At 53.7% G+C, this 21,493-nt stretch overlaps 8 protein-coding genes across 8 annotated transcripts; 4 read left to right on the top strand and 4 right to left on the bottom strand.

Annotated features, from left to right (window-relative positions):
* Window positions 1-562: 562 nt before the first annotated feature.
* SCP_0405230 (Ubiquitin homeostasis protein) lies at window positions 563-4,255 on the top strand (the record flags this gene model as incomplete). Its single annotated transcript, XM_027757255.1, has 19 exons — window positions 563-787; window positions 837-1,017; window positions 1,082-1,238; window positions 1,294-1,397; window positions 1,452-1,581; window positions 1,640-1,779; window positions 1,875-2,129; window positions 2,179-2,237; window positions 2,296-2,455; window positions 2,514-2,660; window positions 2,714-2,785; window positions 2,834-2,994; window positions 3,048-3,134; window positions 3,203-3,380; window positions 3,441-3,664; window positions 3,725-3,804; window positions 3,861-3,933; window positions 3,989-4,054; window positions 4,115-4,255. 19 exons carry the CDS (start codon window positions 563-565, stop codon window positions 4,253-4,255), a joined length of 2,640 nt encoding a protein of 879 aa, XP_027613056.1.
* Window positions 4,256-4,626: 371 nt separating this feature from the next.
* On the top strand, window positions 4,627-5,417 carry SCP_0405220 (Probable phosphatase; the record flags this gene model as incomplete). The annotated part of the gene is made up of 3 exons (XM_027757254.1): window positions 4,627-4,815; window positions 4,897-4,965; window positions 5,028-5,417. The coding sequence occupies 3 exons, from the start codon at window positions 4,627-4,629 to the stop codon at window positions 5,415-5,417; spliced, it is 648 nt and encodes a 215-aa protein (XP_027613055.1).
* Window positions 5,418-5,871: 454 nt separating this feature from the next.
* SCP_0405210 (Aldehyde oxidase GLOX) lies at window positions 5,872-8,358 on the bottom strand (the record flags this gene model as incomplete). The annotated part of the gene is made up of 3 exons (XM_027757253.1): window positions 5,872-5,947; window positions 6,008-6,251; window positions 6,318-8,358. The coding sequence occupies 3 exons, from the start codon at window positions 8,356-8,358 to the stop codon at window positions 5,872-5,874; spliced, it is 2,361 nt and encodes a 786-aa protein (XP_027613054.1).
* A 769-nt stretch (window positions 8,359-9,127) lies between these two features.
* Window positions 9,128-11,690, bottom strand: SCP_0405200 (hypothetical protein; the record flags this gene model as incomplete). The annotated part of the gene is made up of 10 exons (XM_027757252.1): window positions 9,128-9,278; window positions 9,343-9,533; window positions 9,590-10,338; window positions 10,393-10,514; window positions 10,572-10,660; window positions 10,714-10,838; window positions 10,891-10,994; window positions 11,045-11,121; window positions 11,178-11,372; window positions 11,427-11,690. 10 exons carry the CDS (start codon window positions 11,688-11,690, stop codon window positions 9,128-9,130), a joined length of 2,067 nt encoding a protein of 688 aa, XP_027613053.1.
* Window positions 11,691-12,097: 407 nt separating this feature from the next.
* SCP_0405190 (Pre-rRNA-processing protein) lies at window positions 12,098-13,035 on the bottom strand (the record flags this gene model as incomplete). The annotated part of the gene is made up of 5 exons (XM_027757251.1): window positions 12,098-12,239; window positions 12,296-12,374; window positions 12,431-12,530; window positions 12,591-12,674; window positions 12,733-13,035. 5 exons carry the CDS (start codon window positions 13,033-13,035, stop codon window positions 12,098-12,100), a joined length of 708 nt encoding a protein of 235 aa, XP_027613052.1.
* A 339-nt stretch (window positions 13,036-13,374) lies between these two features.
* SCP_0405180 (hypothetical protein) lies at window positions 13,375-15,684 on the top strand (the record flags this gene model as incomplete). Its single annotated transcript, XM_027757250.1, has 4 exons — window positions 13,375-13,423; window positions 13,474-13,643; window positions 13,697-14,683; window positions 14,737-15,684. The coding sequence occupies 4 exons, from the start codon at window positions 13,375-13,377 to the stop codon at window positions 15,682-15,684; spliced, it is 2,154 nt and encodes a 717-aa protein (XP_027613051.1).
* A 119-nt stretch (window positions 15,685-15,803) lies between these two features.
* On the top strand, window positions 15,804-19,152 carry SCP_0405170 (GPI mannosyltransferase 3; the record flags this gene model as incomplete). Its single annotated transcript, XM_027757249.1, has 9 exons — window positions 15,804-16,049; window positions 16,116-16,220; window positions 16,271-16,401; window positions 16,454-16,609; window positions 16,661-17,317; window positions 17,384-17,687; window positions 17,743-17,813; window positions 17,883-17,915; window positions 17,970-19,152. 9 exons carry the CDS (start codon window positions 15,804-15,806, stop codon window positions 19,150-19,152), a joined length of 2,886 nt encoding a protein of 961 aa, XP_027613050.1.
* A 443-nt stretch (window positions 19,153-19,595) lies between these two features.
* On the bottom strand, window positions 19,596-20,366 carry SCP_0405160 (hypothetical protein; the record flags this gene model as incomplete). Its single annotated transcript, XM_027757248.1, has 2 exons — window positions 19,596-19,891; window positions 19,943-20,366. The coding sequence occupies 2 exons, from the start codon at window positions 20,364-20,366 to the stop codon at window positions 19,596-19,598; spliced, it is 720 nt and encodes a 239-aa protein (XP_027613049.1).
* Between the last annotated feature and the right edge of the window lie 1,127 nt (window positions 20,367-21,493).

Raw genomic sequence — 21,493 nt, 5'->3', positions numbered from 1 at the left:
TGGGCGCCTTGGAGTAAGCGGGATGGGGTACGTACTGAGAGGGTAGAAATTGTGGCCCTACGGACAGATTGGGGCGCTCCAAAGAAATGCTAAGAGGCGGAGCGGGGAGTGGTATACAAGTTGGTATGTCCACCTTTCTCCGAAGAGGCTCAAGGCTTCGTTGGAATACATGAGTCGCGCCACCGAGATCGGCGACGGTCGATCTTCTTGGGTATGACCTGCCCTAAATAGGATGCCATAAAGAATTATTTGTGACTGCGGGGCTTGTCAACCCCTCGCGATTTGGCAAGTCTTCGCACCTCGCAGCCACGGTCGAGGAGATGCTTCGCGAGGCCCTCGCAGGAGATGAAGCATGGTGCACGGCATAGACTGCACCTCCGTATCTCCCTGACTCCGCGATACACGGTGTTGGGGCTCGTTAGAGTGGTGTACATTATTTATTACTGCGATCGGTATCGAATTGTCTCCGAGTTTCGCTGGGTCGCGTTGCCTGGATGGAGACGTTGGTGCATGAGAGTGATGTGGAGAGCATATGGTGTTCGAATTACCGAATAACTGAGGAATGAATAAGAAGATGCTTCAAGAAGTGCGACACGCTTCGAGTCGGCGGTGGAAAGTTCCAGGTCTGAGTTCGCTGTGGCCGAATTCTCTTTTCTTCGAGCCGTCTGTGCTTTCTCGACCTGGGAATCCTCTCCTCTTCTCCTGCACGATTATCCACGACGACCCCCGATACGCCAAAGTCATGCCTTACAAACTCTCCGCCACCCTCGCTGCTCACTCCTCGGATGTTCGTTCTCCCTCATTCTCTTCCTTGGTCCTCTGCTCACCCTTCCTAGGTTCGGGCAGTCGTCTCTCCCTCAGACGACCTCATTCTCTCTGCTTCGCGCGATTGCACCGCGATATCATGGATGAGATCGTCTCCCACCTCGTCTTTCGCCCAGGCAGCCGTCCTCAAGGGCAGCTCCCGCTATATCAACGCCGTAACCTACCTACCCCCTTCGCCTGACGCACCACTAGGTCCGTTACCATCTGAGCCGCCTGGCGTACCATCCGAAGCATTAACCAAGCGAGTTGTTGTTAGGGTACGCGGTGACGGGCGGGCAGGACTCGATTATCAACATATATTCGCTCGCGAACACCACCGGCGAGCCCAACTTTTCTCTTCTGGGGCATACTGAGAACGTTTGCGCGTTGCACACCGGGCCCGATGGGGAGATTATTTCTGGTTCCTGGGATCGGTGCGTTTATCTTCTTCTGGGGGGTTGTCCGCGAATTTTCAGTGCGCTGCTGCAGTACCGCGAAAGTATGGAGGGATTTTCAATTGGCCTTTGACTTGAAGGGGCATCAACAATCGGTATGGGCCGTGCTAGCCGTAGACGGGCGGCAGTTTTTGACCGGTATGTCGGAATTTATTGGGCGTGGACGGCAATCTTAGTGAAGCATTCGTGGAGGTTCCGCCGACAATACTATTAAATTGTGGAACCAGCACAAAAACGTCCGCACATACCCTGGGCACACGCAAGCCGTCCGCGGTCTCACGTTGATTACTGATATTGGCTTTGCTTCCTGTTCGAATGACAGGTGAGTGCTGACCGTGACCAATAGAAAACCGATAACGTCATGCAGCATTCCTCACCAGTGAAATCCGGATTTGGACCATGGAGGGGGACGTCGTGTACACGCTGTCAGGTCATACGTCGTTTGTCTACAGCCTCTCTGTCCTGCCCAGTGGGGATATCGTATCAGGTGGTGAAGATCGCACGGTGCGCATCTGGCGGGGTAAGCGTCCCCCCTTCCCCCAGTTTCAACCGACTGACCTACTGACTGACTGACTGACTGACTAACCAACCGACCGACCGACCGGCGCGTTCCAGATGGCGAATGCGCACAAACGATCGTTCACCCCGCCTTGTCTGTGTGGTGCGTCTCGACGATGCCTAACGGCGACATCGTGACCGCGTGCAGCGACGGTGCCGTGCGCGTGTTCAGCGATGCGGAAGCACGATGGGCCCCTGCAGAACAGGTCGCAGCATACGAAGAGCAGGTTGCGAGCCAGGCGCTGCCGGCACAGCAGCTCGGCGACGTGAACAAGTCGGACCTGCCCGGGGTCGACGCGCTGACGCAGCCAGGTGCGCTCGCGGAAGACCTAAGGTGGGTGCGACGCTAATCTATGTGTAGGTAAGAAATCCGGGGAGGTGAAGATGGTACAGAACGACGGGACCGTGGAGGCTCATCAGGTCTGTACAGCCCGATTATCAGTGACTCGGGCTGGAGGCCTTACTGCTGCTTCTGTAGTGGGACAGCGCGACCCAACGCTGGCAGAAAATTGGCGACGTTGTAGATGCCGTTGGTTCCGGTCGGAAACAGCTCTACGAAGGCAGAGAGTACGATTATGTTTTCGATGTCGACGTGCAAGAGGGTGTGCCCCCTCTCAAGTTACCGTACAATGCGAACGGTGAGTTACTTTTTCATTTTTGGGACTGGTGTGATTTAGTGATACTGTTGTGCGCCAGAAAATTCGTACTCTGCGGCACAACGCTTCCTCGAGCGGAACGATTTGCCAATGTCATACTTAGATGAGGTTGTTAGATTTATCGAGAAGAATACGACTGGTGTCAGCATTGGCGGCGGCCCCAATCAATTTGTGGATCCATACACCGGTATTCACTCACTGTCTTCCCGTCCCATTTTAAATACTGAGTGTCTTTTGTAGGTGCTTCAAGATATCAGCCTGGAAGGAGTACGATAGCAAGCGGTGGTGCAGAATACATGGATCCATTCACAGGTAAAATCTTCCGTTCTGGCTATGTATATTTCACTCATCCGTTATAAGGTGCTTCAAGATACCGTGCTCCCGAGGCTTCTCCACCTCCTGCCGCCCCAGCACCGGCATACGGTGATCCCTGGACCGGCGCTTCTCGCTACGCAGGCACGCCAACACCTTCTACGCCCCGAAAGTCTGTACCGCCGCGGCAGAAGATTACGCTTCCTCTTGTAAGGCACTTCTCGGCAATTTTTTGGGACTGCGAAAGGCTGACACTCACCAGCGGTCGCCTTTGTTATTCCGGCAAGCCAATGTTTCCGCCATGCAGAGCAAGTTATATCAGCTTGATCAAGCCTTGCGCAATGAGATTGTGCGTATTTTGCTGTATCGGTGGATGTTATCGCATTGACGAACGGTGGTGCTCTGACTGGTGTGCAGTCGACGTCCTCCCTCTCGATGTACTCGCAGGAGCTGAAGTACATTGATGAATCGTTTGCAATTTTGTCGCAGGTGGTGGCACGTCCCCTGGAAGCCCCGTCAACCGCGCTGGGCGCGAACCACATCGATGCGATAATTCAGCTACTGGAACGATGGCCCCCGGGCCCTGTCTTTCCCGGTAAATTCTATCGGGACTCCTTCCCCCTCGTGCTATACTTACTACTTGGCGCACCCACAGTGATGGACTTGTGCCGGCTACTGGTCGGGTTCTGCCCGGACTGCAACGCGGACCATGCGCTGAAGATACGGCTATCCGAGGCGCTGTTCCATAGCGCAGAATGGGGAGAGGCGTGGACGTCGCCGCTGCCCAAACAGAAGGAGACGAACGTGCTATTCTTGTTCCGCGCGCTGGCGAATATGTTGCAAGATTCGGTAGAGCGCGATGAAACTTGGGTGAAGGGGGTGCGCGCTCGTCAACGTTGGGGGGCTCTCCATGTAGTGCTCATTTCCTTTGGCTGACAGGTGCTCAACGAGTTGGGGGAAGTACCATACAGTGTCTTGACGAAGACGTTGCGGGTGGCATTGGCCACGATACTATTCAAGTGATTTTTTGGCTTGCAGTTTTGTCAACATTGTCACTGAGCGTTGTTGTTCCCAGCTTGTCGTGCATAGGTCTTCGAGAACGTTTGAAAGACGAGATATGGACTAAGCAATTCAATCTGGTGCTTCAGGTGGAATTTTCCCCTTGTGAAAGATGTGATTCAGACTAATTAACGCCGATATTAGATACTCCAGGCTGAACAGACCGATTCCGAGGCTGCATATCGCGCGTTGGTTGCACTAGGCAACACTGTAGGCAGTTTCATTTCCCTCTCTTATATCGTTCTCATGTTTACCTGTGCTTGATGATAGGTGTATGCTGCTAAGGATCAAGAGCGGCCTCTTGGTTCCTCACGAACAGACGCAATAAGGCAATGCCTTAGCGCGCTATCTACCACGTTCCCGGAGGACCGTATCAAAGACGTGACGAGCGAGATCACACCATTGCTGTAGCGGCCCCGTTGACGACGAATTCAATGTGTTCATATCTGGTACGATAGTTCATCCTCTCATGTATGTGGAATTGGGCGACATGCAAGTACTATGACAATATCTGTGTATAGCCATTAGAGTCTCGGACAAGGAGCTGGCGGCGGTGATTGGCTTACGAGACGTGAGTGGACGTATAATGCCCGTCGTGCGAGGGACACTTTAATATCGAGTATTTGATGTATTGCTGCTTTTCTCTTCTCAGTCACTTGTAGAAGTGGTGGCAAGTTCCAATATAATGCATTATCGGCGCCCGGCGCTTGAATTCTTCCGGAGGATTTCCGAGGCAGATGTGAGGTTAGGGTTACGAAGTCTTGTCTTCCCACTGCCCATCGATGCTCGCCGCTAGGGTGTACATCGTCCGCCATGGAGAGACGGACGAGAACCGGCTCGGGATCATGCAGGGCCAACTCGACACCAACCTTAATGCCATCGGGATTGAGCAGGCGCAGCTGACCGCGGACGCGCTCGAGATGGTCCCCTTTACAAAAGCCTTCAGCAGCGATCTGAAGAGAGCGGTGAAGGTAGGGATGCATCGCATATGGCAAACGATGAGAGGGACATTGACTGACTGTCGATCGATCGCACGTCGACATCATGTATAGACGGCGGAGATGATCCTCAAAAGACACCCACACGTAGAATTAGAGCAGGATCCAGAGCTGAGAGAGCGCGTACGTCGTTTCGTGCTCAGTGAGTGGAGCGTCCGGTAGCGGATCCTGATCGACGTTTGTAGAATCTCGGTGACTGGCAAGGGCGGAAGAGTACCGAGCGTGGTTTCAGAGCGCCCGCCAATGCGGAACCAGTGGGCGAGTTCACGGGGCGGGCGGTGAGGTGGTGGAAAGAGAGGATCATCCCGTGCACGACCGCCTGGGACGGGCACGGGGAGCCGGCACACATACTTGTGGTCTCACACGGCGGTCTGATCGGGCGGCTCATCGTGGGCCTGCTGGAGAGCGGCAGGGTGGAGTGGGCTACGGGCAGTGTGCTTACCACCAAATGCTTCAATGCGTCGATCTCGGTCTTGGAGCTGCAGGCGCACGGCGGGGGGGAGATGGTGAGCTATTCAGATACCACGCACTTGAATGTGGACTTCGTCGAGAGCAATGCGGATGTACAGGAATAGGTAGAGCATTAGAGCGCACCACAATCTACACTAGAGTTTGTAGAGTTTCGCAGTTGGCGCCGCCCAGTTGACGCCCATAGGTCGTAGGCTTGTCGAGACGCGAAGGACTGAATAATCCATGCACTGTATCACCACCGGCCCAGCAGATCCGTGTGGCCACTAATGCAGTCTGCAGGAACGACATCTGTATCGAGGAAGCAATTCGTAAACATCCGGACATCTGCAAGCTTCTGTGCTGCCTCTGCCTGTCGGCCCAGGCAGGATCGCATGACGCCGACGACACCGGAGACGAGCCTGATCTTCGCCTTCGACCGTAGAGCAATGTCACACGCTGGAGCGACACGCGGCGGGACAGAAAACTGGTATGTATAACAGAACTGTAGAGAGACGTTCAACATTGCGAATGAGTGATTGCAAATACGAGAAAATGTGCTGTCCTCCAACGCGGGCTTGCTCAGCCGGAGCCATGAGGCTTCCCCCCTTTCTTCTTTGACAGTTTATACTGATCCACTTCGGTGGTCGCGAGCAGGCTATCGGGCACATTCAAGTTCGGGTCCAGAGGTAGTGAACAAAAGCCGAAATAGACTCACTTCTGCAGCGCTGACTCGTCTAGAGGTGGGTCATCTCCGTCGCCTACCATTACCTTCAGCCCGGTACTTGGAATGCCGTCAACCACGATGTACAGCCAACCAGGCCCAGGGGGGTACACCGCGCCGTGAGGCGGACCGACAATAGTGAGCACCTGCCCATCGCTAGAGAGCGAAAATTCTAGATAGACCAGGCGAGAGTTGGCATGTACAGCGTGGGTGACATAGCCGAGGTCCATCAATGTGACTGGAAAATTAGAATGCAAAGATAACTTCTCAGAGTGTCCCCTTCCAATTCATCGAAAAAACCTGCCTTGCACATCTGCACCCTGCGCATACGATGAAGGCATCTGCACCTCCACCTCAACAGCTTCACCAAACCCGAGTGACCTTTGTGCGGCTATGATGCTCGGCCTCTCCGCAAACATGTACGGCGGGCTGAGCCACTCGACGCGATACTCTGTCCCAAATCGCACCTCGCTGCGGTCCAAATTCGGGTTACTCCCCGCAATCATCACGTCCCCATCCGGTGTCAGCGACGCAACGGAGTGGTACACCCGTGGGATATCACTCGCAGGCATCCTACGCGTCGAAAATCGCTGCCCTTTCGGTGCGCGTGGATCATAATACACGGGCACGAGCACTGGGTTGTCCGCATTGGACGCGCCGACTTGGTCGCGGACGTTCCCGTACCCTGATATGCCTGTGCCCGCGCCGTTAATGAGGACGACGGCTCCAGTAGGTAGGAGTACTGCATCGAGCATCGTGCGCGGCTGCGGCATGTGCTCAACGTGCCACCCCTCCGCGATACCGTCGTTGGTGAGCAGGAGGCGCGCGCACTGCGCCGAGGCGAGGGCCTGTGAGGAGATGGAGTAACCGGGTTGCGCGTCGTCCACAGTGGAGCCGCCGCAGAGCAGGATCTCCGCGGCGTAGTCGTTCTGCGGGGACAGTGGGAGCAGGACTGCCGTGCCTGCCATCGGGTACGTGACGCGGACTCCGTTTGGAATGGGCGGGAGGCGTTGCTCGGTGTTGGTTTGCCAGTCGTAGATCATTGAGTCCTGGTTTGCGGCCACGAAGACGCGCCCGTCCGGTAAAAGGAACACGATCGGGAATAGGTTCGCATTGAGCGTGTCGACGAGGAAAGGCAGATGTATTGGCAGGCCGTTTGATCCGTGAATATTCTTTGGGGGCCAATATTCGATAGTCGGATTATTGACTGTAGCGTTGTTGATCCACCCGCCCTTGCGCGACCCGCCGATAATCATCGCGCTCCCGTCGGAGATGCGCACGACCGTACTGTACCACCGCGGGCTTGCCATGCGCACCCGCACGTGGTTCTCGTACATCTTGCAGTCTTCCACACTCCCGGTATCACAGGGCTCGAAGATACGGATCGCCTGCAGCCCATCGAGGTCGCCAAAGTCCGCGGCAGACGTATGGTCCTCCACGACAGGATTCCCTCCGACATTGATCAGGGTGCCGTTGCTGAGGAACGCCCCGCCCGCGCAGAACGAGTTCGATTGCATCGCCAGTGGCTTCACCTCATGCGTCTTCAAGTTGTAGAGAGCCGCCCAAGCCGGGTGACCGTCAATCGTGAGAGGGTTGTGTTCCACTTTGTCAACGATGATCGCATGAGACTCTGAGACTATAGCAAGCTGCATTGCATTGACCCCGGTGTGGCCTCGTTGTATCAGCTGCCAGCGAGGACTTGAGTTATAGATGCTAAAGTCGAACAGTGGTGAATAACCAAGGAGATCCTCATCAGCAGCTGGTGCGAAGTCCTGATCGAGAGGAGCATAGTACTGGTCGGGTTGAGCTTGAGATATCAGAGTGACAACGATAGCATCGATGTCCATGTACAAGCCCTTGGATTCAGCCCTCCTTTCACCAGTGTTGAGAATCTTGACGGTGTGCCGACAGGGCAGTAAATCAGAGATCCAGAAGAGACGCTGCTGCTTCCTAGAGACCGCATTCCAGGAATCAATACGCTGAGCGAGCTTTCCGTCGATGTAGACTTCAGAAATACCGTGGCGCGCGTCTTGGTTTCCGAACCATTCCACACCGGTGCCCGTGAATGTAAAAGCCATAGACGCGCCCGGTTCAGACGTAACGCGGATGCTATGGTGGACATACGCCGAAGAGAACGAGTCTGACCACGTGCCGGAGTAGTGGAGAAGGGGTGAAGAAGAGTCGTAGCTCTTGGTACCAGGAGGAGCATAATAAGGGGTAAAGCGTGAAGGGATTTCCGAACCTGGAGCTACGAAGCCGTTCCACGCACCCTCAGGCTCACTCTTAGCCTGAGTTGCACAGAGAAGAACAAATGTCCAGAAAATGAAAAATGGCAGATGAGCCATCGCCGATTCGCGGGGAGACGTCAAACTTTTTTTGACGATGCAATGAAAGTGCACGGCACAGGCGAAAAGACTTGCGAGGATATTCAGCGAGATATGTTCAAAAAAACGAAGCAGGAAGATATCTCGGATTAGGATCTTTGTGACCAAATAACGCGTCAACAACGCGTCGCCCTCCGATCCCGCCGGACACCTTTTTCGGGGGTTTACACCTAACCTCGCGGCATACCGGCGGTTTTCGCTAGATGCCATCTAACCCCGTAGGCAGAAAATGTGCCCAGCCATGGACCTCATTTTCCGGCTCACGGAGCCATTCTGGTCCAACATCCGCTCAGAACTCGGGTTTTCCTCCCAAAAGTGCGAATTTTCCCTAAAGTATCAGTATATCAAGCATTTTTCCGTCGGCTTCCGAGCTCCCGAAGACCTATTTTTCAGGGGTGCTGGACCTTTGCAAAAGGGGCCGAATACGGGGATGGTTTGCACGCAAGCTTTTCCGGGATTTCGACCTTTTTCGGGGATTGAGTATTGAAGCTTGCACCTGTGGTAGGCGCTTTTTCGGGGGTTATGGCATCGGAGCTCTCGGGGAGTTATATGTGGGAGGTCTTGTCGAACCCGTGAGATCATTGTATACAACGCGATCTGGCCACAACCATCGCTGCGTATTCTTAACAGGGCACAGTCTGGTTCGACGTGTTCGAGTAAAACAAATTCTGTTTCAATTACTACAGTAGGTGCTCCGATCAGTAGGCATCAATATATAACAACTCTTGGTTCACTCATCAACCAAAGCATCCTCAACAGCAGCAACTAAGGCAGGCGAGCTAAGCTCATCGGACATCACGATGAAGGGAAGGGGAGGTCCAGGATCTACATCGTGGTGCACGTCATAGTCAACTCCTTGCACCGGATGAAGAACGTCGTGTCTACATTATAGGCACGCCTAAGTAAGCGCATCTTTGTTCAGACGACTGCATTGATGCCACTTACTTGTCATTTAGATGCGCCTTCACAACATTCAGGCGCACAGCGTTACTCCTACAGTGCGTGCATGACCATATCTCAACCATGTACCTCTCATCGTCCATCAGCTCGTTCAGTTTCATGTCTGCTGTGTCCCCAGGATCGAGGAGCTGCCATCCTGTGTGGTCAACGGGGTGATATATTTTGTCATGTTGCTCCTGCTCGATGTCAACATTGAGTGAGTTCCTAGCAGGAGACACAATCCCTAGCGTACCGCTGTTCTCCATGTCACGACGTGGACAACTCCATTGCGCAAACATTTGCGATTCGCGCAGACAAACCGGTGATCCATTTCGTCCATCTCGCTAGCGGTGATCGTCGCCGGATCCTCACCACAAGCCCGCACGACAGCTGCGACTGTGTCGCATGCACCTTGGTTGTATTCGATCGACCCGGCGCTGAGGTGCCACGGCTGTTCATCGTACACCAATTGAACGGTATTTTTCAAGTCCGCGTGAATCGTATGGCTGAGATCCAGACCGCCATCACCGTTCATCGTACAGTACCTCATACACTCATGCGCCAGAATCCTCGGATAGCCAACGGTATCAAAGCAGGACGAGCATTTGAAGAATGTCGTAGCCAACTGCAGTGGTGACATATCTTCGTCGTTGACCTGGTTCTGCTTGGCAGCATCCGGCAGGAGCGGCAACAGTTGACGGGAGCACTCTTGCCGCCATCGCTCAGATAGCTCGGGGAATCGCGGGCGCAGGTCGTCAAGCTTTCTCGCCGTCTGGATCACAACTGTAGCGTCGCCCAAGATGGCGCGGATTTCCGGCATCATGCAGAAATCGGCAATCCTTGGCAGATACTCGGTATGCGGACGAGATTTTGCAAAATCCGCGTAACGAGTATCTAGAAATGGGATATGCGGGATGACACGAATGCATCGTGTCTTTGCGATACGTATAGCCTGCGCATGGTACACAATCTCGAGGATGGGGCCCTTGATATTATTCCAAACTAGCAGAACAATTAGGTTACTGGCAAGTAAATGCGACACGACTAGGCACATACTGCGGTCAGTAAGTTCCTTGGGCTGCTTCACTGCTGGGTGATTTAAGAAGACCTCGATCATATCATCGTCCATTACTTCAATTTCTGCACCGAGATTCATTTGAATGAGTTTCATGATGATCCTATGATTACATGCATCGGGATGAGCTTCGGAAGTATCTGAAGATAGACACCCTTACCCTTGACGACGCTTATAGCGCAAGTCGTCCAACTCCTGCGAGCGCAGATAGCTCTGTTCGGTATGCCAGGATGAAAGGATATCTGCATCCTGGATGCCTTTGGTGAGTATCTGGCACTGAGACATGCATGTGTCCAACCAACTTTCTCAAGCTTCTTTACAGCCTTAACCCTTTCTTGTTCAAATTCCTTGAATTTCTCCAGGTCTGGAACAATCTCCTCATATCTCTCCTGTAGTTCCATGACTCGTGAGTTGAGATAGTAGTGTTCTAAACTAACGATGAGCCATGGTCCTTTCGGATGCTTACGATGCTTACTCACTGTTTCTGTATGGATCACAAGATATCATGGCCCAAGGCTGCGGCATCTTGTATTCCGAAACAAACCCGTAGAAACACCGGTACATTGCAGCCATGTCCATGAAACTTGGGAGAATGAGCTAGGGTAACAAAAAATCGCAGATAGCTCCACATACTTTGCTTTCAAGCATTGTTTGCAACATCTCACTCGATTGCGCCAAAGCACATTCAGGACTCTTGCTGTCAAGCAAAACTAGAAAAGACACTGTGAGACACAGAGGGCGGCGGAAAAGAACCAGGGATACTTACATGACAGTGTGGATCGAATACCAAATCAGCATATTGAGGCTCACTTAAGTCCGCAGGACAGTCCGGTAGTCCCTCTATGTGGCTACGAGCTTCTTTCCAAATCGTGATGGAAGAACGACGCATGAGAACGTTACGGATGGCCTTGTTAGATCGTGCCAAGTGAAGGACATCCAATGGATCAAGGTGACCAAAAATCTACCATGGAAACGTTAGTTGCAGTCAACGTGGAGGAATGTGATGACGACGAACCTCAAACAGTACATCCAGCGGCATGTCAAGGAGTTTACTAAGACTGCGCTTGCTGCCCACATTCTTCTTCCCTGCCCTCTGCTTGCGGTCAGCAGATGTGTTGAAAGTCGTAATTCTTCTGCGCTTCGCAGGTCGTTCAAGGGGCTCTGCATCACTAGCGTCAGCACCCGCATCATCCTCGTCAGGTCGCTTTGCAGCGACCTGAGCCTTTGCACTGAGACGAGTCGAGCGTCGGACTGCTCCTGAGAGCGCGGACGGTGCCATAGAAACCAAAGCAGTAGTTGTATGTGAAGAGTGGCTTTGTTGTTTAGAAAAAAGGCCTCGTCAATAGAACCAAGGTTTATGAAAGCGAAGCGGTTCAACTTAACGTCGACCAAGAACGCTAACGGTTACTAGGTAGGTGTGACGCAAGTCACACACCACGTGAGGGTGTATACAACACCGTGACAAGGCTGACTTTTAATTTAAATTTAAGTTAATTTCCCGCCGACCCTACCACTATAAAACGGCCGCAAGCTCAGTTGAACACGATAGTTAACTCTCATGTTTCGCTGTCGCGGTGTCAGAGTCCGTCGAAACCGTGCAAGTTTCCTGTAAACACAATGGGTAGCAGCACAGTAGAGGACGACAGCAAGAGTGAGCTACAACGACCTGAAACCTGGTCTACACTTCTACAAAGCTCTCTGCCGCATACGACTGCTGACTGTCCTCAACCCAGCGTACACCTTCCCTGGAGGCGAACCGAGAATAAGAGAAACAATCGCATCGCGCGCAATTTTGATGTTCTGGAAGGAGCCTAGAATGTGGATTTTTCTGCGGACGGAAGTTGGAATAAGATTTAGAATACGAATGATGTATAGACTACATACGTGTCAGCGAGTACTATCCGCGTCCGGCTGGTGTTCTCGATGGTGAACTTCGTCTTGCCATCTTGGCCGGCTATGCGTCCTGGGAATAACAGTCAATATGGGACATCTAGGATTTCTATGGGATAATGGGCTCACCGATAGCACGAGAAAGGTGATCGCCATGCAGAGTTTTTACATCTTTAATCTCGAACGAGTCGAGATAGAGATCGTCCAGACGAAGGAGAGCAATTGCATCCTGCAAATTGTGAAGGATGTGGATAAGGGGATGCAGTTGACGCAAATGGTTCCAACTCACATTAACGTCAAATCCTAGCGCATACGACTTGACAAAGTCGGCACCTTTCTGAATGGCACCGATATCCTTTGTATGTTTTGATGTCTATCGTCCATACCAGATCATTATGGCGGATATTCCATCACACGAAAGCTCTACTCACCCTGATTTCCACGCACTTCCTGCGCACATTCATCCGAACTTGTAATTGCAACATCTCAGTCAAGGGCGAGAATATGTTCACCCAATCCTTCTTGAGCGGAGTCATGCGGTGTGGGGGTATCGGTATCCGCCTCATCTCCGACTTGAGGATCGTCCGTTGCGCAGACGCAGGAAGCGGGGGGAAGGCGGGGGCGGCAGACTGGGTGGGCAGGGGGTCGGGGTTGGTATCAATCATGACCTCGTCCTCGTCTGCAGATTCTTGTACTGGTCCCGATGGCTGCGATGTACCCTGGGAAGCGTCCATTGCAACATCGCCTATGTCACCCTTGTGTAGATAGACATCGTGCACTGAAGTGGTCGCAGGAAGTTGTGATGATGATTTCTTCGAAAGTTTTCGGCGGTTCTTCTTGTGAGGTGCAAGCGACGTGCTTGGCTGTGCGTGTACAACGACCATTGTGATGGTTTCCACTCAACAGCGGCGAGCAAGGATGAGCTGAGTAGCAGATAAACCAGGACACGGTGTCACGGTGGATGCAGAAATATTCTCGGCAGACCCCGGCGCCGAATTTGACTTCCACGCTCCTTCCGCTCTGCGCTCGACTCTCTATCGTGCCGCATACCCCCTCCTTTCAGGCTACTCGTTATGGCTTCAGAGGGCTCAAAGCAGGATATGAATAAAAGCAGAGCTCAAGGTGTCTATCTTACCGTGCATTTTCCCCTTGAAGTTCTAATAAGACACTAGCACTGCAGGCTCTCCTGCATTCTATGTCACCGGAGGGCTCCTCGTCCTCCGGCAATGGGAAGAACCTTACCACGGAACAAGTCAGAAAGATATCAGACAAACTAGGCGAAATTTTGGGAGACGAGGAGCTCGGAGCGGACGGGGGACAACGCAGAAACGAGAAGGGTGAGGTACGTCTACCACTGATGCGACACGCGTAATGCGCTGACATGCACATACGTAGCTGGTGAATGAGGAGGGACTACCTATAATTGATATAAGAGAGCCCATGGCAGATGCATCATCGCCTATCGCCTCTGCCATTAGCCCAGAGCACATATTCGATGACCCAGATCTTCTTCCTCCCTGGGCCCTTTCCCCGGCTGAGAAGGCACGTAGACGTGCCGAGCGCGAACGCATCCTCGATTTATTGGAGGAGGAGGAGCACCCCGAGCAGGAGCGCGACGAGGCGGCAAACCGCGAACGGTGGTTAGCGGAACTGGAGAGGAGGAAGGAGGCGGCGAAGGCAGAAATGGACAGTCTGAAGAAGGCGCGGGATCTGCAGAAGAAAATGGGCAGGGCGCTTTTGCGGAATGTGACGGAAACGAGGGAGCGGGAAGAGAAGGAGAGGGCGGAGAGGGAGAAGGAGGAACGCGAAGAGAGAGAGAAGAGGCTGAAGGTGAAGCCGAAGAAGAGTGTCTCATTTGCGGAACCGCCCGTGAGCGAGGAGGATGAGGTGGGGAAGAGCGAGACGAGATCTGGCTGGGGAAGCGTCGCGCTGGGACGACTGGAGCGGAAGGGTAAGAGTCCGTTGATGACGAAGGCTGAGATGGACAAGCAGCCGATGCGAATGCATGTCGTGGAGCGCCATCCTGGTGCAATGGGAGCTTCACAGTCGCAGGCCCTCTCCGACAACCAGGACTCGGACGATGAGTCTGTACCTGGCTCACCCGTCCTTGCAGATTCGGATGAAGGGGATGTTATAAACTCTGACCACTCCGAGGACCATGAGGATCACCCATCCGCGCATTCTGATTCCGAAGACATCGAGGCGGAGCCAAATGCCGAGGACGAGCCTGTGGTTTGGGATGAGGAAGAACTCGATTATGCTCGTCACCAACGCGAGATTGCACTGGCGTACTACGAGAAACGTGCTACTATTACCTCCGATGTGGCAAGCGCGATGCGGGCACATACCCACGATGAAGCCGAGAACGACTGGGATCAACCGGTAAGTGGCTGGACTTTCTCCTACTAGAGAACACTTTTAAATGTTCACTGTAGGAAGTGCCATTAGACGCAACATTAGCGTCTGCTCCGCCGAAATCTTCCATCTCACGATTCAAAGCAGAGCATTCCTCTGGTACTTCATCGTCCTCCCTGGCTTCCCACTCCCTTGGACCTTCAGTTCTACCTTCGTCGCAGTCCTCGTCTCTCAACCGTGCTGTTCGTATGGGCAAGCTTGTTAACGGACAGCTTACGGGTGGTGAGCCGGGAGATAGCGGAGACGATGGGGAGATGGAGGCGAGGGAAATATTGGAACTTCTGAGCAGAGGGCAGGTTAAAAATGTCGGCCCGGAGGCGAACTCAACGCTCCCACAAGTGGGAAACAGCGTTTTCGCCGGTCCTTCCAACACTCAGCATCGTGCTCCTGTTTCACCGGCGCTCGAGACAACGGCAGACGCGGATGGTGCTAGCGCTCCACCGAAGTCCAAACCGTCTAAGGTATCCAAATTCAAGCTGGCACTCTCCCAGACCCAGTGGCGTTCTCCGGGAGCAGTGTCTCCTACCGTTTCGCCGAGCACGCCGAGCACGATAGTCGAGCGCTCTTCTCCGAAGCTCGTATCACCTCCTCTTCTTACACCCATCGCGACACCCCCAATTCCGTCATCTCCAGGACGCATGTCAATCCCTTCAGGGGCCCGAGAACACAACACCGTTCTCTCCGCCGTGCAGCAGGGCCAGATGCCGAGCATGATTGTCGAATCACCTTCCTTGCCGACATCGCAAGTGGTGATCGACTCGCCATCTTTCCAGACATCCTCCTCGCACCAGGTGTTGTCGCCCAAGGGACCTGCTGCAAATCGATCCCCTCCTGGTACTTCTGTCATTTCTGAGCATCCTGCAAGTATGATGGCTGCCGAGGTTCGGGAGTCAACCAGTACCCCACTGCCAGGCGACGAGCTTAGGAAGGAAAGAAAGATATCTAGGTTCTTAGCAGAAAGAAGCTGAAGTCGTCGTTTTATATTCACTGTACACAGTAGTACCGCGCACACCATAATTTATTCCTTTGTCCATCATCTCCATTGTTCGCTTCGCCGCCATCAGCGTGACCGACGCAGTCTGTCTGCATGCAACCATCGACACTCCTTGCACTTGTCGTCCGCATATCCATCGCTCTCGCGACACGAACATTCTTCCAGCCAGACGAGTACTTTCAGTCGCTAGAGGTTGCACACCACCTCGTCTTTGGATATGGGCACCTGACGTGGGAGTGGCTGTCGCCCAATCCCATCCGAAGCATCTTCTATCCGGCGCTGAACGTGCCGGTGTATTGGTTGCTGAAAGTATTGAACTTAGACAGCACAAAGCTTTTGGTGGGTGCGTGGCATTCCTATGCAGAAGGGTGTTCGGGAGCTGATATTGGTGTGGACGGACAACAGATCTGGGCACCAAAAGTGCTGCATGGCGTGTTCGCCGCCGTGACCGACATTTGGCTTTGTGAACTGACCAGGAAAGTGCTTGGGGAGAGGTATGTTTCTGCGGCCGTAAGTTCATCTATCCGAGGTTTCTTTCGAGGTATTGACCACTCGTTCAGCTATTTCTCTCCTTGACGTCTTTCTTCCACGGCCTTTCGCTGTCGCGCTCGATATCAAACTCTCTCGAGACTTCCTTGACCGTGGTCGCTCTGAGCTATTTTCCATGGGATGCAGCTGCGTCGTTTCGGAGGTGCGAAAGTAATATTATATTACGGCTTGACAGATTCAGAAAATTACAGAAGGGATGTACGGAAGGTGTTTATGTTCGCTGCTTTGGCGTGCGCCGTTAGACCGACGAGCGCTGTTATCTGGGCGTACATGTTCGCCACGCTGATTTTACGGGTGCGCCTGCAACCGCGCTATGTATACTCTTTATTGGTCGACGTGCTGGCCATTGGGTAGGACAAGTTGTTTATTTACAGTACGGTCAATGCTTACCCGCCCAACAGTGGGATCGCTCTCTCTGTCCTCTTTGTCTTAGATTCTGCTTACTACGGTACACCTACGTTTACGCCGCTCAATTTCCTCCGCACGAATCTCTCTTCGGTGTCTCTTTTCTACGGCTCGAGTCCATGGCACTACTACTTTACTCAAGCGATTCCGATACTGTGCACAACAGCTCTTCCATTTGTAGCGCATGGTGCGTGGCTTATCAGCGGTTTTTCTGGTTCGGCATCACAGACTCTGCTGGGGCTCCTTGCTTGGACAATCGGCGTCTACTCTCTGGCGGGTCACAAGGAATGGCGATTCATCCATCCGCTGCTGCCAGTGATGCACATAATGGCGTCAAAGTCCCTCGTAGATTCGTTTGACGCCGCAAAACCAAGAAGCGGTGCGGACAACGCCCATTCTGTCACCCTGCCTATCCGCGGACGACACCTTTCCTTGTTACTCCTTGCACTTCCCGCCATAGCCTACGTCTCGCTCTTTCATTCCCGGGCCCAGATTGGCGTGATGGATCATCTCCGGAGCCTTCCGACGCAAGACGTGCTTTCCGTTGGCTTCTTGATGCCTTGCCACTCGACACCATGGCAAGCGTACCTTCACCGACCGGAATTGGCGATTCCAGGGATGCTGTGGGCTCTAGGTTGCGAGCCGCCCCTTCTGTGAGTGTGCAGCAATATTGAGCCGCATTTGTTTTGACAACACGTTGCTTTTTTTGTTATCTCTAGGGGTGAGGATGTTTCCGTCTACGAGGATCAAACTGATATCTTCTACGATTCTCCCGCTACGTACTTCCGGACGTACTTTCCGAGCGCAGTCGACCCAACGTTTCCGCCTTCTAGTTTTCCGTGCACCACTCCGGCAAGCGATATCTCCGAGTCCGAACGGTGGTCCCACGAATGGCCGCAACATGTTGTGATATTTGGGGCCTTATTGGATATGCCGGAGGTGCGAGGCCTGTTGGAAGGCTTCGGATACGCGGAAAGCTGGCGCATGGGCGGCTGGGAAGCTGATGTTCGGAGACGGGGAGGTGTGAGGATATGGCGGTATAGTTACCATGACGCTTCGGATGGCGTTGTTTCTGCAGATCGTCTATGACACAGGCTTGGCTGGGCGGCGTCGAGCTCGGGCGTCTTCGGGCTGGTTGGGGGCTGGATGGTCAGTGGAAGGTGGAGTCAATGCTGGACCCTATTTCGCGCGAAACATGTTTCTTTTTTTTCTGCACAGCGTTCCGAAACGTCCCTCGTTTATCTGCGAGCTGTGAGTTTCAGCTTTGCTATAAGTACAGAGTCATGTCTGGTGGTGTATTCTAAGCACCTGTTCCACCATGTCCGCGTCCTCGCTTCCTCCCGAGCTGTGGTTACACATTTTCCGGTGCGCGACGATATCGCCTTTGACTGCCTCGCTACGCGCGACGACGTACAGCCCGTTCGGGACGGCGTTCATCGACGCGCAGGACGAGGCGCTGCGGACGAAGGTAGTGCTTGTCCGCGTCTGCAGACAGTGGAGGAGTCTATCCCTCGACCTTCTGTACGAAGATGTGCGGATGAAGCGACCAGAGAACTTGCCCGACGCCTTGGTCGCAGAGAACGGGGGGAAGTACGCAGAATATCGACGGTGGGTGCGCCGTGCATACCTGCCCTTCTCCGGGTCAGCGACGATCAGCGCAAAGCGGCTGAGGGCCGTCGAGATCCTGAACGAGTGCCCGCAGCTGGAGACACTCGTCCGCCTCAGCCCCCTCTCTTCCGAGGACCAGATGCGCATGCGTTTCGAGTTCGAGGCGGACTGCCCCGCCATGCCGTCTCTCAAACGCCTCGACTGGTGGCACCACAACGAGGCCGCTGCGACGGGCGGGATCAACTCCCTTGCCGACGTCCTCCACGCTGCGCCCAACGTGCAGTATCTCTCGCTCGGGGGCGATGTCTGGCTCAACTTCATGCATTCACCCCTCGTCTCGCTGCCCTACCTGTCGACGCTTCGCATCATGCGCATGAACGTGCTGTTCGTCCAGCAGATCTGCCGCTGGTCGCTTCCGGCGCTGGAGCACGTCGTCGTGGACAAGTTCGTTAACGTCGGGACGCTGTCTGCGTTCTGGGAGACGTACGGCGCGCAGCTGCGATCCATCGAGCTCGGCGCGGACCTCAAGTACTACATATACGACATTATCTCGTTCGTCCTCCCGAGCTGCCCCAACGTTGAGGAGCTCTATTACTACGTCAACTTCACTGCCAAACCGCGCCCGTTGCGCGAGCCTCACCGCGCGCTGACCACGGTCGCCCTGCACGCGCTGGAGAACGGAGTCATGCCTGTTGGCACCGAGGCGTTCTGGGAGCATCTGGAGCAGCATATCTCTGTACTGGACGCAGAGTCGTTCCCCGCACTTCGAAAGGTGGTGCTGCACGGTGACTGGAGTGGAGTTGTCGAAGATGCTCAATTCGTTCGTCTGGTTCAGCCTCTGCGCGAGCGTGGCTGCATACTGGAAACGTCGATGGATTGAGTAATACGCGTGCCACTGCCATAGAATTCGTATGTCGTTCTCTTTATTATTAATGTGAGTTAAATCCTTCCGGTCCGCTGTCAGAGTGATGAATGCTCACCACATCCGTTACACTGTACAGCCTCAAACCCTCTCATCCACCGAGCCACGAAGGCACTTATCGAGTCCATTCCTGTATATAATCATCGGCAAACCTCAAACGACTGGGCAGCTTATCACAGCGCTTGCGAGAGGTACTATAGACGAACGGGTATTTAAGGGTATCACAACATAGAATCACAGAGACGTATGTCGTAGATCGTAGACGGAGGCAGTAATAGAGCGTCGTAGACGCCTAGACTCTGAGGAGCGTACGGTTCATTAATATTATATTTTACGTGCAGTCATACGCGTTCAGTTCATTCTGCAAACATGAAGAAATACCGACTGGTGGAGTCATGCATTCACATTCCGCGAGGAGAGTATCGCTGGTGCGCCGAGGACGAGCGGGACGACGCGTCGTGCGATTCGTCAGGGCGCTGATACGCAGCGGTACTCTCCTCGTGGGTCTCAGGAGATTCCCAGCCTGAGTTCGAAAGATACACCCAGGGTGTGCGCGGACGGGGAGGGCTGCCGACGTAAAAGTGAGGGTCAGGCAACGTTGACTCCACTAGCCCTGCCGGAAGATCGTCCTCACGGGCTCTAGGAAATAAACGCCCCATACTGCTCCCAAGGGCAGTGGTAGCGCCCGCTGAGGCGCCTGGAGATTCGCTCAACGGTAACCTAAAACTAGAGGAAAAGAATGGCGCACTGATATACCCCTCCTCCTCTCCTTCTCCGAACGCATCGGATGGCTCGCGAGCTAGTCCGCCGTCACCTGCGTCGTTCGTGCGATGGTCGCGGTCGGTGTTTGAGTTCGACGAAGGATAATGGGAACGGCATGTTTGACATGCCCTCTCTCGCTGCTGCACTTGACGGGCAGACAATGCTCCGTGATATAACACACACGCCGAAAAACCCTCTACTGAGGGAGAGCGAGAACGGGAGTGTAGTGATGCGGCCGGGGAGTTATGGGGTAATGGTCTTTCCCGGTCCATCGGGAAAATCAACGACTCCTCACTGGCCGTAGAACTTCCGCTCGACTCGTAGAACTGCCGCCGTCTTCCCCGTGATTCGCCGCGGGCGCGGCCTGACGACGCTCTTGAGCTTGGGCTCAAGTTGCCGTTGAACGACATATCTGCGGCGCAAGAGAAGAGGAGGGGGGGTTGTGAAAAAAAAGCTGCGGGCAGAAGAGCCAGTAGAATTCCGCCTTTATAGACTCATATCCGAGTAGCACAGGCACCGACACTGACTGAGACTTGCCCAACTAGGACGACCGGCCCCCGTATAAGTACTGAATAGCTGAACGAGAGGCACACTGGCCCGCGCAGCAGCCGTCGGCCACAGCTGTAGCATCTACCATAGGCGACGCATCACGGAATGAGAGAACCTGCTGTCTTTCGGCATATTACAATATGGTCAAGGGCAGAACTGCTCGGGATCGAGATGATGCACTCACTGATTAAGGCAACTCGGTTAAGGATTCTCACACGGAATAACGTAGCGCCCAATGCCCCTTGGCTTATACACGGGTTGGCCGGCGGACGACAGGCAACCCAGTCAAGCCGCTGCTGCCACCGCACATACCGAGAGGTATGGCCCAGTTCCTCCACAAGGACTGAAGGGCTTCAGTCTGAGATGGAGCGCTCCGAATTATTTTCGCCTGATGAGCCGAATGCAGCACGATATTACGAAAATTCTGCAATTAAAATCTGTAAGCTATAGATCCAACTTGAAGCTTGGACTTACTACTGCAGAGAAGACGGATGTCCGCATCCTACTTTGCTGCCGCAATGCAGAGAGAAAAGACAATGGATAGAAAACCAAAGTTCAGACGCGCTGCCGCACTGCGACGTGTGTCATGGCTGCACAGGAAGGACGGGCGTCGGTGACAAGGGCTATGTACAATGGAGAGGACTGCAAGGTCGATTAAGCGACGTCAACATGATCATGGGCGTGGGTTAGGCAAAAAGGAAGGCGTTGTCTTACGGCCACGAGGCTTGCCTGTTGGAGGTAAATAAAAAAATTTATTGACCAGACGGACCATGTACAGCGTACTCACCGCTGTCCTATACGACGGCCTGATTTATTGATTTCTTGGTCAAATTTCTCCTACAAGCAGTGGAAAAAGGAGCAAGGGCAGATGAAGGGAGGATTCTTCACTTTGCGTTTAATCAATCTAAATGCAGATCCCGTGCGCTCGGCCATGTTGGTTCGAACAATGGATAGGGATTATGGTACCTCAGATTTTGTGCGGCACGGC

The sequence above is a fragment of the Sparassis crispa genome, assembly GCF_003851025.1.
Source record: "Sparassis crispa DNA, contig_000003F, whole genome shotgun sequence".
NCBI lineage: Eukaryota > Fungi > Basidiomycota > Agaricomycetes > Polyporales > Sparassidaceae > Sparassis > Sparassis crispa.
Note: the sequence above shows the minus strand (reverse complement) of the source record. Positions and strands in the feature narration are given on the sequence as shown.